Genomic DNA, 17,187 nt, shown 5'->3' on the forward strand with positions numbered 1-17,187 from the left:
GCTTTGTGAAATCTAAACAGCATTTTTGAAGTCGCCTACTGGTAGTGGTTTCTGTTGTGAAGTACTTAGCGTTATTAGCCTATCAACAACGATTGTGTTTATCAGTGACCCTAAAAAAGTTTGATGTGGTTTTAATAGCACAACGGAACCTACGACGTAGAAACAAACGCTTTTAAGGCGGTAGACTATAGAAACAAGCCTTTTGAGAGCAAGTCCATTAAACAGCCAAAGAAGTGCCAAGAATGAATATAGGCTGTTGGAGTGTTGGTGTTGAGAAAGTAATGTTTGACAGGAGGACAAAATCAATGTTTGAACGATGCAACTAACCAAAAGAACGCTTCGCAGCAGCCAAGATTGATGTATTTCAGAAATCAAATAATCTTGGTTTGGTGACAGCTTTCTCCGATTGGATACCAGGTAAAATAACAAAAAAGTATCATCACGAAGTGTAGGCTATAGAAAGGCTATTTTTTCAATTTCTAAACTTTCTTATGCACAATTGAATAAAAAACATAGACCTACTTCCGTAATAACGCTTCATTTTTTTACAAGTTTTGTTGTTTTTAAATTTGATACACCGCTGGCACGGAATTCCACAATAGTAGCCGATCTTTTCTGTTAAGATTTGAAGCTAACAACAACGTTTTGGTAACTTTTCAACTGTAAAAATTCCACATTCAAAGCAGACAAAAAAAACACATTTTTTCCATTGTAATACTGACGCAAGAGTTATCAAGAAACAACACCAGCAAGTTTTTTAGAAAGACAGAACGTTAAAAATAACCGTAGACCTGTTACAAATTATTAAAACCTACCGGCAGTAGGTTTAACTGTGACGTTTCAAAGGATTCATCGTAGCCTAACGTTCGTTACAATCACATTAATTCAAAAACGCTAAACAATAGACAACCTACATCCTGTGTTTCCTTCAGTTTACCATAAAGCAGTTAAGTCGATCCCTGCTCCCATCCTCAGGATATAGCGAATCAGATCTACTGTGTGTAGGCTACAAGCAAGGTTGTCTACCACGTAAATTTGAAAAGAAAAAATATAGCTACAAAAAAATCACCAACAAAGCTTATCAAACACCTGAAAACAAAGTTTACTGAAATTGACCCAGGGCTGTTGAAATAGGCTGCCAACGTAGCTTATAATATGATCTAATTTTCTTTTCACAACTTCGTATGACGTCAAATTGGCTATAGGGCCGTAGCCAATGCAAAGATGCTTGTTTGTAGCATTGGTCTCCTAATTTTCGTAAAATTGCTGACGTGTTTAATGACAACATTGTCTAAGTAACTAGCAATTAGCCCTTCAAGCACCTAATTGCGCAAAGATGTCAACTCTAAAACCACAATAGTGGCTCACCACAGAAAGTTTGCAACTGTGCTAGCAAAAACTCTAACGATTTCATCGAATGATTAAGGAAAATTCTTGCAAACCGATAAGTTATATGATTTGCACAATGATTATTAGAAACGACCAACTTTTAGCCGGGATATCTAACATAAAAGCAAACGTAGGCTTATATCATAAATCACACACAAAGAAACTGCAGAATTTATCATTCGACAAAGACAACGGGTGGCGTTAGTCAGAAAATTGAAAAACGAAGAGATGACGAAATCAAAAGTGAGAACAGTGAACATTTAGTGACTCCTTCTATTAAATCATCTATTAAACTGAAATAATAAATCATCTATTAAACTTCTTCATCTATTAAACTGTAATTTTTCGTTTTATTCGGGCCAGTTGTAGGCCTACTGCTATAATGAAAACCCTATCTTCTCCTTCCCCCTATGCTTGCATTTAAGTATGGGACTCACCTTTTACCTGTACTGCTACCAATTTATATTGTAAGTTTTTCGTTTCGATTTAGTTGTAGGCTACTGAAGTCCTAATTGACGAAAACCGCGGTTCCGCAATATAAATTTTTATTGAAATACTGTTGTGAGTGTTAGCCTATAGCCAAATGATTTAAAGGTTTAGACTTTAGAAAAAACTATCGATTTGTTTTCTTAGAGATAAGAAAATAATCAAAAATATGTTTTTTGTGACAAAACCCATTGCTTAAAAAAAATACTTCATCACTGACAAAACATATCGATCGGTCATACTTCAATAACAACAAATGTTCTAACTTCAGCACGGTTAAAATGACAAAGGATCCCAAAGTAATACACATGCTATTGTTAAACTGCTTCTTACCACCTATACCACAAGTTTTAACTACAGCTAACATCATCCTGACAAAACTACCATCTGTGAGACTCACTTTATCCAGTTGGTTAATTTCCTTGTTGTTCGATCTAACTTGTCTGCCACTGCCATCAACACAAACGAGCAATTAGCTTATAGGCACCAGGCAGGCTTGCATGATTTGTATTGAGCTACATATGCATAAATGTGTAATATGATGAGCGAAATGGATTGAAAGTTACGGGAAGTTCAAAGTTCGTCCTTTTTCTGCAAACAAAAACATACCGAATAAAAGCCTTGCCATTAGAGAGTATTTTGAATGATATATGCAGTGTCAGTGTTCGATGTTGGTCACATTAGGCTTTACGCTGGTATAAGTTGGGCAACCTATTATCAAATCAGTTACCGTAGGTAGCCTGATAGATTAGAAAAAATAATCTTTTTCAATAGACGACTTAATTTAATTCAAGGAAAATTCTCTTACAAATAGTCAAAAGAAGAATATTGAAGTATTTCGGATACGCAATAAGGCAAACCGTGTTACAAAGATCATTTGTAGAAGAGAAGATAAATGGTAAAAGAAACCAAGACAGACCAAGAATGATTTCGACATCAAACATCACTAAATGGACAAAATTTAATTATAAAAGTGCAGTATGAACACTGAACAGCTCATGGTCGAGAACAATGGCGCATTGTATCCAACCCTCAATACAAGGAAGGAACATAATGATCATGATGGTGACTTGGTTTCGATTAAGTTCATCGAGTCACGGGGAAAGAAAAACCAATAAATCATGAAAAGTTGTCAAATGTGAACATCTTACCTTGGATGAGGCTTTGTTTGATCGATTTACGCAATTGCACTTTTTCATCGGTTGTTGAAGCTTTTCCATGGTGTCAAGGATGGTAACTGGCTGATTTTGGCGGGAAGCGTATTCCTGGAAACACGGGAGATGTAAGAAAATAGACACAAACTCCATTAGCCGTTCAAGGGAACTAGTAGTTAGTTGGAGATTTTTGAATCCGCATAAAAGTAAATATTCTTCAAAATAAATTTACCGAAACAACCTTTTACTGTTGCACAAATTTTCTATCGAAGCTAGCCATAAAATGACCTAGCATTCCTGCTTGATGTAATTGTAATATCGTACTCCACTTAACACGGAATCGTCTTACTCACACCCTCTTCAATTGAGTGCATTTATAACGAGAATGTGATTATAACATCCAGGAAAAAAATTTGCAGTATTAATTCCGTGTCGTTGTTGTACCTGAAACACTGCCAAATGATAGCATAGCACGTAGGCTGGTTGCAATATCTTTCTGGCCAATGCTGTTCCTGCTTTTTGTATCTCGTGAGCCTGAAAAATACGAGATTTCAATAGTGTGCAACAGTCACCGTACAGCGCGTGACGAATCTAAAACAGCACCTGGTTGGATGGTTTAATCGGGAAACTTGCTTCCTAAATCAACTTTTCTAGCAATTTCTGTGCGAATAGTAAAATTATAGAACTTCGCGTTGTTTCAACAGACTATTTTACACCACCTTAAGTCTTTCAAAAAGGTCGATTGGTTTCAACATAAATTTCATCTTAACAAACCTTGTCATCGTTTTTCTTTGCCCACTTAATCTTTTCTGGCACGTCGGACAAGTCACGTTTCAAAGGTATGTAGTGCACATTGGGCTTCATTTCTCGATAAAAATGTTCATAGTATTCGGAATCTTGCTTCAAGACCAGCCCATCGCCCAGCAAGAGGTAAGGGAACCGGTAAGCAGCCACAGTCCCATCTATGTTCAGCTGGTACTTGTGCTAGAGACAAGAATTACAATGAAGCGGGCGCGGAAAGTCGTCAAAGGATGTAGTCGGGGTGCTACCAGCGTGTGCTGCAAAAGGTAAGGACTGCCCAGACAGCAAAATTCGTCACTTTTACATTGATTCAACGTCTGCAGACGTTATGAAAATGAAAAAGTGACGAATTTTTCTGTCTGGGTGGGTAAAGACTACTCATGAGCGGAGTGATGACAGAAGTTGAGTTGAAGAGAAGCAGTTGGAGAAAGAAAGACATTACAAAGTTGTGTTGCAGTGATGCGGAGGATCGTGCTCACTGGACACGACTGATAGAAGTAAAATTGGTTTAACGATATTTTCTGGAAAGAATACCGCCATAAAAAGAATAAGAGGAGAATGAGAAGCTTGCACAAATGCACATATGAGAAATTGCTGTAAAAAAAAGTAGACAAATACTAATGACGTCAGAAATATTCACATTTTATCAGGCCTCCGTTTTCTACATGAAGTAAAAATAAAAACTTACTTTAAAAAAATCAAAAAACGAAATGTGTTTGACACTCTTTCCGTATTTTTCTTCGTCTTTTTTAAAAAAGAAGTAATTTGTGATCTTGGCGTCTACAATATCTGGCTGTTTCACGCTCATGGCGGCAAGATCAAGACGTTCCTGTCTGCTGTCGCGGCCACGAAAGAAACCTTTCTCAATTTTGTTTTTCCACTTTGGACCGGTGTTTGCTTGCACCGAAAAAACATCCAAGCTTACTCTGCAAATCAAAAATATCTGAAAGAGTAAAACATCTAAACTACGCCTACTACTGCGCTAGCGGAAAAATAAAAACAAAATGTTAATGCGAATTTATTGATTACCTTCCCAGCATTTCCAAGACCGAATTGGTCAAATCGTAGGTTGGTAAAATAATGTCGCTAGAAGAGTCAGAGCCGCACCATGATACGATTGGTAGAGGATTATCACGTGACTTCTCTAATGGCCAATCACCAAGATTGATGAAAAACTCAACATCGGGCAATTTCACCTGAAGCGGAAAACAGCGTTGTTACACACACACTAAACTGTTCGCGGAAGTACCATGCTTTCAGGGTCACACGAAGATAGATTAAAACCAAATTATCCTTCCACCCTATATTTATCCACAACAGAATCGTGTTAGTGACTTAGTGTGCACACAAAGAAAAGACACAGCGATCTCAACTATGCGACTTAGCCGCAACAGCAGTGAAGAAGGAAGTTCACACACATACCATTGTCAACACACTTTAAAACCTGGCAATACTGTAATACACGAGCTGCATCTTAACGCCACCAACACCCACGTATATGTTTTCTATGGCTGAGCGAAAGGTACTGCATCATTGACATGATCTTTTTCATTCTATAACCAATGGAAGTTTAGCACGTAATTTTTTCCTTTATATTAGTTTAAGCTTTCTTTTTACATAACCCGACAACATTTAAAGGATACTAAAGAGTATCCAATCTTTGGTCTCATGATCTAAGACATGGAGGTTTTCAGCAGGTTCTTCTTCGGAAAATGGTATCAAATACGTATCACAACTTACTTTTCTTGCTAGATTTAACAGCGGTGCATCCATAAACATCTTAAAGTCAATAATGCTTCCGTGGCATTCACGATACACCTGAAACATAAAAGCACTTTTTTTTAGATTCGAATAAATGTGCTTGTCCGTCAGTATAATTCAGATGAACATCTACTTCCATGTCTATCAACTAAGGTCATAGAGATATTGAGAAATTAAACGGGTCAACCGTCATGGTCACCATTAAAAAAGTTAAGAATTCAAATTGATCTGAATGTTTTTCTGCTTATTTCACAAAAAAATGGAGTTCAGTGCCAGTTCAGTTCAGTTTATTTTTTGTTTTGTTGGCGAAAAAGAAAGACACAAAAAGCAAAAACACAATAAACACAAATAATTCGCACAACAAGGATGGCAGCGAAAGACCAAAAGGTCACCAAAGTCAGCTGCCACCCAAACATTTAAACAAAAGACCCAAAATTAAGCCAGCAATGAACATATCTGTAGAACATAATTTATGTTTATGATATGTTTTTTTTTTACATTCACCATGGTCATTTGTACTTGTAGACATATCAAAAGTCAGTCTTGAAGTGCAACGTTAGAAAGAATAAACTTTTAAGTGCCCAAATTAAGTGGTACGGTGGTAGGCTTACTGGCATTTCAAATTGGCACCTGTTGCTTTAAATTACAAAGCAATATTGTATGATTGTAGACCGTTTGGGCGTTAGATGCTTAATATTAAAAAGATTAATAAAAGTAATTTGCGTTGTTCTGGTGACTATTTACTAGGTTACCTCCTGATGTTAAAGATGATAACTAGCTTTTGTATTTCCGACGTTTCGTCAGTCAGCACGACTGACTTTATCAAGGTGGCTAAAACAGGTTAACACAACCTGTTCAGCAACGATGGCACAACACAAAAACATACTGATAAAATGAATAAAGTAAAGCAGCAAGAATCAGAATTAAAACACGCAACAAGATACCTAGAGGTTAAACTAAATGCAGTGAATGCCTAAAACCAGTAGGTTACTTTCCAACAGCGTAAATTTATCTATCTATTGGGCCACCGTCAAGAAACGTTGAAAAGACATCAGACAAGACAGAAAACAAGGGGATGAGCAATAATGATAGAGAAGACGCACTGAGAATGGAAAAGGTGAAGCTAAAGTTAAAGTAATTTTTTGTACACAGAGGGGAAATTCTGACCATCTTTTTGGTTAAGAGCATGTTGTGCTTTCTGGTTTATGTACCACTTTTCTGTGAACAATCTTTTTGTATATTCCTTTTCAGTTTTAAGAATGGTAGCGTTGGTCCAAGTAATTTTATGGTCTGAATTTATAGAATGTTTGCAAAGAGCGGAATGCTCCGGACGTTGAAATTTAATAGCTCTTTGGTGCTCGTTGATTCTAGACTTAAGATCACGTTTTGTCTGTCCAATGTAGATTAAATCACAGTCATGACACGGAACTTGGTAGATAAATCCAGAAACTTCACCTTCTTTCATGGGGTCTTTAGCCGAGGGAAGGTATTTACCTAATTGTCAGATAGGGTTTCATCGCAACCTTGATTCCTATGCCATTGAGGATACGCTGAATTTTGTCAGTTACCCCCCTTATATTAGGAAGACAAGTAAAAGATTTATAAGGAGGAAGCGAAGGTTTCGGTTTGGGTAGCTGTATGCAAGCAAGTTTTCGTGGAAATCCGTTGAGCATTAAAGTGTTGTGAATGTTTTTCTTGTGGTGTGAACGTTCAGAATCATCCGTTATGTGAGTGTCCAGACTGTTGTACAATGTTTTGGCCACTGTGAGTTTTTGATGCTTGGGGTGATGTGAGTTGAACTGCAGGTATCTGTCTGTATGTGTTGGTTTTTTGTGTATGGTAGTGGCTAGTTTTTTGTTGTTGCTATGGCGAACCACTTTAACATCCAAAAATGAAATTGTGCCGGTGACTTCATGTTCTATGGTAAATTGAATGGATGATGAAATGCTGTTAAGGTGTTTGTGAAAATCATTAACTGCAGTTTTTTTGATGATGCAAAACGTGTCGTCAACATATCTAACCCATAATTGTGGAGGAGTGTAAAAAGTGCTGATGGCTTTGCGTTCAACGAATTCCATGAAGATGTTAGTAACAACTGGAGAGATGCAGGAGCCCATCAACATACCATAAATTTGGCGATACAACACATCTTTATAACAAAAAACAGTAGATTGAAAACACACTTTTAAAGCTTGAATCACATCATCTGCACAAAATTTTGTACAATTTACAAGTCAATCGTCTGCCAATAACAGGTTGGATATTAGGTCCAAGGTTTCTGTCAGAGGGACAGAAGTAAAGAGGCTTACTACATCAAACGAAACGAGACAGTCTTCCTGGCTAATGTCAATATCTTTAATTATTTTGACAAACTCCGTGGAATTTTTTATGCAATATTGATGATCGAAGAGTGGAGATAAAATATCAATTAAAAATTTTGATAATTCATAGGTAGGTGTAGGTAGGTTAAAAAGATTATATACATTTTAAAAACTAGTTGCTTGGGAAGACACCCACCTCATTATCTTTGATGACGTAATGACAAATAGAGTGATGAGCACCAAATTTCTTGAGCATTTTCTCTTTCAAAGTGGAAAGGTCAATTGATTTATGAAGTTTAAAATCTTCTTCAATCTGTGGAAAGCTGGAAGGACACTCTAATGCTTTGGTCCATTGTTTAGCATTAATTGGGCAAAAGCATTCATCACCATAAACACCTGAAAATGCACAAACTATCACTGTATAGTGAGTATCACTAATTAAATAATATGACTTAATGTGCACTTGTGCAGGTTGGTGTGATTCAGGGTTAAACAACTTGTAGGACATTGAAGACAAGACATTCGAAATGCTGTGGAGTTTAGTAAAATATACAGCATGAGACTCTGACAACCACAGCTTTGATTAAGACGCCATGAAAATGAACAGAAATTAAAATCAGTAAATGTACAGAATACCAAGAGAGTAAAACTTTTTTCAAAAATTTTGTGTTATAACAGTTGGATGTACTGTATTTCAAAAACATGACATTGTCACACCTTTCACAATGAATGGTGAACCATCCAAATGCCTTCCTTTGTGAACGATTGATATCTTGATGTCTCCAGCATAATCATACATTCTGAACCTTCCAATGTAGCTGCCATTATGGCGATTCAGAACCTGGGTCCAGCTTCGTACGCGTTCACCGTTCACACCACTGACTGACATTGTAAATGCATCATCGCCAAGATCCGTTTTTATGCTAAATGACAAACAGACAATCGTTTGTAATTTTAAAAGTTGTTTATTTTTAACAAGACACTTTAATTGAAATTTAATCACAAACTAAAAGCAATAGAAATGTTTTGCTACTTTCTCTGCAAGCAGCAGAAAGTATAAATGGAAAATTGGTACTGCAGCATTAAATAAATAATGTATCAGCTCAGAAAAATGGCAGTCGATTGTGTTAGTTGGTTAGCGCGTGACTTCTGGAAAGAAAAGCTTCAAAATCAAGCAGCGCTGGTTCGACTCTCGAGGTGTGCGCTCGAGCAGCGCACGTTAAGGATTGCTCTTCATTCCGCGGCATCTAATAAATGGAATAATTCCCCGACAACAACACTTTAAACCATAAACAGACATAACTAAGCAACAACACTACATTTAACATTATAAAAACAAAAAACAACAAGCGAACGTTTTCGGCTAGTCATATAGCCCTTTTCAAGCCTATAAGAAAAATACATTATTGAAAGAAATGCTAAAGAATCATATAGTATCACAGCAAAAATATGGTCAAATCTAAACATTTGAGAAACTGCCTCGCTCACACAAAATGTTTAGAGTTTCTCAAATGTTTAGATTTGACCATATTTTTGCTGTGATACTATATGATTCTTTAGCATTTCTTTCAATAATGTATTTTTCTTATAGGCTTGAAAAGGGCTATATGACTAGCCGAAAACGTTCGCTTGTTGTTTTTTGTTTTTATAATGTTAAATGTAGTGTTGTTGCTTAGTTATGTCTGTTTATGGTTTAAAAGAGTTACCTCTCTACCCAAATTGTACAACACTTTAACAATCGGAAACTTCACTCTGTCAATCTCGGTGACCGTCTGACCGGGCCTGTGTCAGTGATTCAAAGCCTCTACAAGTATGCGAAACTGCCAGAATGAAGCTCTGCAAGAAGCTTTCCCGGTCCAAAAGATTCAATCAATCAGTAGGGCTAGACAACATTATTTTGGTGTCTGGGTCTCATCAATACCTTTCTATTCTGTAGTCAATATCAAACTTAATTTTCTAACTACATTACACCAACGCTAGGGTGGCCAAAAAAAATCGAAATTTTTTATTTTTGTTCGCACACCCTCTCATTTGAGGAGGATTCATAAAAAAATGACATTGTGAAAATTTGAAGTCAATCCGACAAGAGGAAGTACTCTCCCACCGGCTTCTAAATTTGCTATTATTGGCAAAATTTCGAAAAGCCCCCCCCCCTAAATTTTTTTTCCATTTTCTTTTACATAACAGGCCTCGAAATTCACCGCGGACATACCCGCCATCATAGAATGTGATGTCCGCGGGAAGTACCATCTAATGATCTAGATCGGTCATGTTTGTCCGCCGAGAAATAGCACAGGAACTAGCGATACAGATCATCATTCCTCATTGCATAGCACAAACAATTGTTGCAAGAGAATATATTTTCCCGCGCATTCTAGCGCGCATCTAGAAAATGTTAATACTGTATCCCTTGGCTTCCATTCAAGCAAAAAAACTTTTGATTTTCACGTTGCTTCAACGATTGATGACATTGAATCAGCGTAACAAAGGTGAATTCTTCACTAAGAATCGATGGGAGTACAGTACTTCTACACTTATCACGCATAACTTAGTTCAAGTCTTACGTCACAATGTCTGGCTTTGATCTCCGAGTAATATTGATAAGGCAAGGTTGGTTACAAAATTAGATTATACGAGTAGGCTATTACAGCAAGATGCAGCAAAATTTGTTAAGTTTTGATATTACAGTAAAAAAGGCCCAGGGCCAAAGCCTAGTGAGACTTTGCACAGCAGAAAATAGTAGGTTAGTGTAGAAGTTTTCAGACTGTGCCCATGGCATTGTGATGCCTATAAGCATCGGATAAATTAGTAACTTGTTCTCTGAGAACAGCCTCATGAAAATTGCACCACGTTTCATAATCGATATGGACCGCATGATTTTACTTTCAATAAGATGTAGGACGCTAAATAACCTTTGAATTAATTCTTTTATTTATCCTTGCAACACAGAAGCGTAAAAATAAGTTAAAATAAATAATTACCGGTACTGTAATTTAGCAAGATTTGTATTTGTCAAAAAGAAAGTAGCAGGAAATAAAGAACAAACAGCCTGATGAAGGTAAGTCTATCTACAATATTTAAAATACACAATTATTAGGCATTTATATATGTTAATAGTAGGCTACCTTATATCACAGTGATCTTGGTAATTAGTATTATAATGTGCAAAATATTATTTAACACATTGTAACTTTTTTCCAGAAGTGCGCAGACTCGCCTGCTACACGTTCAGGAACATCAATATGGTTGGTTGGGCACCCACTCTCTAGTGTTGACTCTTTTGAGGGGCCATGCCAGCTGCCTGTACGGGGTGTGGTTCTTCGCCGTCTCTACTACGAGATGAAGATCAATAAGGTTACCCTGCCACTTGCTTGCAGTACAGTTGCAGATGAAGTGATGTTGTTGTGGGTGAAAGCTAATATCGCTACCAGTGCAAAGACTCACGTTGTTGCCAAACTGAAATGCATCCATCAAGAGCATATTCGAGTATCAAAGCACAAAGGTAGGCGAAATTCAGCTTCCCAGTTGACCTCAGAAGCTGACTTCACCCAGAGGTTAAGTGCATTATTTGATATTGCACATGCTGACTGGGAACGCCGCACAACAATGCCAGAAGACTGCCAGTTTTTGATAGACCAACGTGGTGCACGACAGATGGTGATGACAACAGAAGACCCAATGTATCGGCAAGCTGCTGCAAAGTATAGAAAGCGCAAAGATGATGAACAGAGGCGCAACAGAAATCTCATTGATCCAGCACCATCAAGTGCTGCTGCTCTCACATCTGAAAGTTCCTCAGCAGATGATGAAGATTCTTCCAGTGACCCACTTTTTGCACCACAAATCCAAACAACACCAAAACGAACGAAAACCCAGCAGGAACAGCCATTACCAAAACGCTGCATTATCGATAATCCACTGTTTAATGCAGCCCTAGACAGAACTTTAACGTCAAGTCGTCAAGCAATGATGATCGTCACCCCTGCTCTTGCTGCAGCTGGAGTTGACATAAATGAATTGACAATGTCACGTTCCTCTGTCATGAATGCTCGGAACACCTCACGTGAAAGCCTTGCAGCTGCAGTGCGGCAAAAATTTAAACCAACAGTTCCACTTGTTGCTCATTTTGATGGCAAACTTTTGACTAATGCCACTGGCACAAAGTGCGACTCTTTGGCCATTGTAGTTTCTGGTATGCATGTTGAGAAACTGCTTGGCATTCCAAAGCTGCCTGTTGGAACGGGATCACTAATGGGCCAAAAAGTAGTGGAATTCATACACGAGTGGGAAGGTGTAGCAGAGCATTTAGCTGCACTTTGTTTTGACACAACATCAAGCAATACAGGAATCCACACTGGAGCTATCACTGTCGTGCAGCAGGCATTTAATCGAAGGCTGCTATTTCTTGCATGCCGACATCATATGTTTGAAATATGTGCTTCTGCAGTGTTTGATAACTTTTTTCCTTCAAGAGGGCCAGAAATAGACCTGTTCAGCCGTTTCAAGGCTCAATGGGACTTCATAGATAAGTCAAAATTCGACTGCATTGATACCGATGGCATTGGTGCAGGGTGTTTGAACAAGCCGGAGAAAGCTTGGCTTCAGTCTCGTCGTGAAATTGTTATCGATGATATTCACCAACACTTGGTGAATTTGCAACCTCGTGAAGACTATAGAGAGTTTGCACAACTTGTTCTTCAACTGTTAGGAGCAAAAGCGGATTTGGAAAATAAATTTTATGCTCCTGGTGCCTATCACCGGGCGAGGTGGATGGCAAAAGGCATATACTGCCTTAAAATCTTTGGATTTCGCCATCAATTCAACATGAGCAAACGAGAGATTGGATCACTGCGGAGAATTTGCCTGTTTATAACCACCATCTATGCCACTTTTTGGTTTGCAGCACCTTCATCAATATCTGCCCCTACAAATGACCTAGCAATGCTACAGCTCACAGAGGAATATAAAGAAGTTGATAGTGCAATTTCTGAAGTGGCAGAAAAAAAGTTGAGGTTGCACTTGTGGTACATCAGTGAGGATCTTGCTGCACTGCCTTTATTCAGTGATAACATCACAGATGATGAAAAAAAGGCAATCGTTAATGCTCTCAAGAAAGACCCATTTCCCGAAGATGTTCGTCGTGTTGCCCCAAACAAAATTGTCAAGTTTCAACATCTCTCTTTGGCACAATTTGTAACACAGCGTTCACTTAACCTTTTCGAGTCCCTTCATTTGTCAAAAGAATTTCTAACTGCTTCTGTCGACACATGGCATGATCGTGAAGATTACAAAGAAGCATGCAAAGTTGTGCGTGATCTCAAAGTCGTCAATGATTGTGCAGAGCGGGCAGTCAAATTAGCTACTGACTTCAATGAAGTCCTTACGAAAAATGAACAACAGCGCCAGCTCCTCTATCAGGTGGTCGAGCACCACAGAAAGCTGCTTCCATCAAGTGCAAGTAAAAGCCAACATGCCAACAGCACCACTAAATAAAGTCAACGGCTTGACTCTTTACGAACATTTCTTTTGCATTTTCTGGGCAATGTGTTGTCACGTGAAGCGTTGTGATCGTGATTGGTGAACGTACCTACTTTTATGCGGTTTATGCTAAAGTTTAGTGCATTTAATTTCATACCAAACGCTTTTTAATGTGATCTATTTTGTGTATTATTCATGTTTTTCTGCATGTGGAAACACTTATTGTATCATTAATTCAGAGTAAAACAATGGTTATAACATAAAAATGCTGCAACTGCAATGTAGATAAATCAGAAAAGAATTACGTCACATATTCAAGGAATTTTGACGAATTATGCCAAAGAAAGCAAATTTAGAGGCCGGTGGGAGAGTACTTCCTCTTGTCGGATTGACTTCAAATTTTCACAGTGTCATTTTTTTATGAATCCTCCTCAAATGAGAGGGTGTGCGAACAAAAATAAAAAATTTCGATTTTTTTTGGCCACCCTAACCAACGCGGTATTGAAATGAATGCAACATAAATTACAAATACTGTAGCTTCAAAACTTTAAATAAAATACATAAATATTAACATATTAGTAGGCAAACTTATAGCCCATTTCACCCAAACATGGGATCTGTAAATAATTGAAATATCAATTGTAAAATAAAACAAGTTATAACTATGTACCGGTAGTGGTTCCTGGGTTTTTTTTTTCGGTCATTGATCGGTCATTGACCGATTTTTTAGCAAAATGTCCGAAAAAAATATAGTCAATTCGGTCAAAATGTCCGAAAAAATGTGACCAGAAAATGTGAAAATGACCAAAAAATGTGAAAAAAAGAAAAAATATGACCAAAAATGACTAAAAATTACCGAAATAAATAAAAAATGACCGAATTTTTTCAAGCCATTTCGGACAAATGACCGAAAAGTCTCTGTGATAAAAAAAAAACCAGAGTGGTTCTAGTGAGTTAAATCACGCTGTTGTGATATTAATACTTTTATTCCATTGTTAAAACAATAAATATGTCACTAAAAATACTAACATTTTGTTTTTTCTGTCATAAGCTTGTATAAAAAGATACTTTACAGGTAACCGAGCTTCACTTTTAAGTGCAGGTCCCCATACTTGTGTATATTTCCAATCAACATCAACTCCGAAAGTAAATTTAAAAACAAAAAATAAAAACAATGCACTGCAATGCTTAATCATGATTGGCATATGGCAACAACTAAATACAAAAAAACCTGCAACACAGATTGTAAAAAGAAAAAATTTGGCAAAGCAGCATACAATCCACCACAACTCAAGCCACACAAATTGCCTCAAGAACAACAAATGCCTGATGTCAAATATTTGTGTGGATGACAAACATTTACAAGAAGAGTGCAAGAATAAACACTACAAACACCATAAAAAATGTTTTGATTTTTTGTACTTCTAGCTAATTTACCAATTGATATTCAAAATATCGAAAAATTGATACTTAAAATATACCGTAGAAAAAATTATGCTTTTAAGGAACATTGGTAATTACGGTATAATTCTAAATTAAGTTAGTAGAAAAAAGATCATTGAAAATAAGAAGTTGAAGGGATGAAATTGAAAAAACCGTTGCAAACCCTTACCATACCTGTAAACTAGACACAGTCAAGAGTCAACTGCTCGCAAGATTACCAGATATTTTATTATATTTAATTTACAAGATTGAACAAGCGCAAAAGTAGCCCAAGTTTTGAAAGGTTGTGAAAATTACAGTCAAAACAGACATTTTTAGCTATGAATGGTAATTATTTTGAAAAATTGGGTTTGAAATGAAACTAAATTAACCATCACAAACCCCGTAACTGCCAACAGTTTCATGTGGCTGCGAAACAAAACTATACCAATTCTGAGGAAAACCGCAGAACTGGCAACTCTAACTCAATTATAAATGGCCACGTAGTAGGGTATTTCCCTGAGTCAAAAACGTTGGATGAAGTGCATTTGGTGCTGGGGTTGGTTGGTTTGTTTTGAATCTTTATCCTCGGACTGACAAAGCCTTGATAGGTTATTCCTGGTAGTTTCTCATACTTGTAGAGGCTCTCGACGCAGGGCCGGTTACCGAGATTGGCAGAGTGAAGTTTTTCCGATTGGTGAAGTTCTTGCCGGGGAATTATTCCATTCACTAGGTGACGCTGAATGGAAAGCAGTCCTGAAATGCGAAGGGTTGACCGCGTTTATTGTCTTCAACTATGTTTGCTTTAACTTGTGACCGTCACAGGGCATACAATACATGTCAACTGGTACACAGTAGGCCTATATCCTTACATGCCAAACATAACAGAAGTTCCAAGAAAATTAAAAGCTACAAAGCATCAATGTGCCAGAGATGTTTCGATCTACTTTTTCCAATTTTCTGACCCTGTCCTGATCCGATGGCTATGAAAATTTTAAAGATCTTGTAATTCTGTCAACATTTCTGTTTCATAAAAACTCTAATGCACAGCCTACAATCCATTAAAGAAAAAACGTGCCTGACAAGTTATTGAAGATCCATGCCAATGTTGAAGACATTTTGAATCCTGTCCTGATCCTGCTTTTCCGCGGAAATCGAGATCTTGTCCTGATCCTGCCAATTTTCAATGATCTTGCAGGATGTGGATCTTGATCTTGTGAACATCTCTGATTCTCAGTAATGTGCTTGAGATCAGCTGTAGCGTAACTAAAATTTTCACTTTTTCGCGTCTTAGAACAACAACACTTTTTCCACCCCCTGTTGATTGGATGAATTTACAAGGGTCACCGGCAGGTTATATAGCAATGTAGGCTGTTAGGACAAAAAATATGCCAAAATTAGCAACATGGACAAGCTCTGAAACAAGCGCAACTGCGCAAGCAAGAAAGTTTCCGCTTAGATCAACTCTATCAGTCATTTTCGCACACATTACGAACCAATCACAAATAAAAGCCTGATTAAAATTCGTTGGCCATCTTCAAAAAAGAAAGGCGAACATTGGGCCTTCCCACATTTTAGGCTCCATATTTTTTATTATCGGCTTAGTTAGTGGTTAGCGCGCTGCCTCTAAATCGATAGACACGGATCGATACTCTGTCGGATCATACCAAATACTTTTTAAAAGTGGTAGGCTACCGTAGTGAATCTTGTTCCTGCTTGGCACTCAGTAATGAAGTAGATTTAGGTAATAGTGTAGCCTACTCAGTTGCGCCGAGACTAGCCTATATAGGCTACGGCTGCATTGACATTATCTAATTTGTAAAGAGCTGAGAAGCAACGCATTCTGGAATGAATACAGAGCTGGACTATATAAAAACAAGCATTCTTCTTCTTGTACGATGATGTTAGTTTGTGCTTCAGCAACGAAGCTAGCAGGGAAAAGTGCGAAGCAAGCGGGCGAATAGCCTGTACACTGTACAGGTTAGGCTACAAGGCTGCATAAACCCACAGCCGATTTCTATTTACAAAAACAGAAGCGATGTGGGATAGATTGTCTATTAGTTAAAGTCTCAGGTATTCAAGCAACACTACCAGAGAAGGTAAAACAATCAGCTGAATAGGCTAAGTCGCATCCAAGTTTAGCCTACTCTCGATGGTTAAAGATTTAAATCTGTGGTTTTCAACCAGGGGTCCATGAAAATCTTTTAGTTTGCAGCATGATAGATAAATTACGAAATTAAAACATTGGTTGTGCTTCGATTTTTGTATTACAGTGATTTTCAAACTGTAGGCCTACCTCGCAACGCACTGGTGTGTTGTTTGATTTTCCTAACTAAAAAAAAAATCATATGAGTTCGGCTAAATCTTTTCATAAG

At 37.5% G+C, this 17,187-nt stretch overlaps 1 protein-coding gene across 1 annotated transcript; it reads right to left on the reverse strand.

Moving 5' to 3' along the window:
- Positions 1-2,348: 2,348 nt before the first annotated feature.
- On the reverse strand, positions 2,349-14,615 carry LOC145777157 (protein O-glucosyltransferase 2-like). Its single transcript, XM_082588461.1, has 10 exons — positions 14,420-14,615; positions 8,630-8,835; positions 8,109-8,308; positions 5,571-5,648; positions 4,860-5,026; positions 4,519-4,756; positions 3,804-4,013; positions 3,474-3,563; positions 3,027-3,140; positions 2,349-2,466 (listed from the first exon to the last, which is right to left on the reverse strand). The coding sequence occupies exons 1-10, from the start codon at positions 14,593-14,595 to the stop codon at positions 2,449-2,451; spliced, it is 1,497 nt and encodes a 498-aa protein (XP_082444587.1). The 5' UTR covers positions 14,596-14,615; the 3' UTR covers positions 2,349-2,448.
- Between the last annotated feature and the right edge of the window lie 2,572 nt (positions 14,616-17,187).

Source organism: Aplidium turbinatum, chromosome 9 (assembly GCF_918807975.1).
Source record: "Aplidium turbinatum chromosome 9, kaAplTurb1.1, whole genome shotgun sequence".
Taxonomy (NCBI): domain Eukaryota; kingdom Metazoa; phylum Chordata; class Ascidiacea; order Aplousobranchia; family Polyclinidae; genus Aplidium; species Aplidium turbinatum.

Excerpts from the sequence above, each read along its gene's own strand:
- LOC145777157 (XM_082588461.1), bottom strand. The coding sequence starts at position 14,595 with ATGCCAATCATGATTAAGCATTGCAGTGCATTGTTTTTATTTTTTGTT. Across the intron at positions 4,757-4,859 it reads GTCTTGGAAATGCTGGGAAG|AGTAAGCTTGGATGTTTTTT; the intron begins GTAATCAATAAA and ends TTTGATTTGCAG. Across the intron at positions 4,014-4,518 it reads CGTTTTTTGATTTTTTTAAA|CACAAGTACCAGCTGAACAT; the intron begins GTAAGTTTTTAT and ends TCTTGTCTCTAG.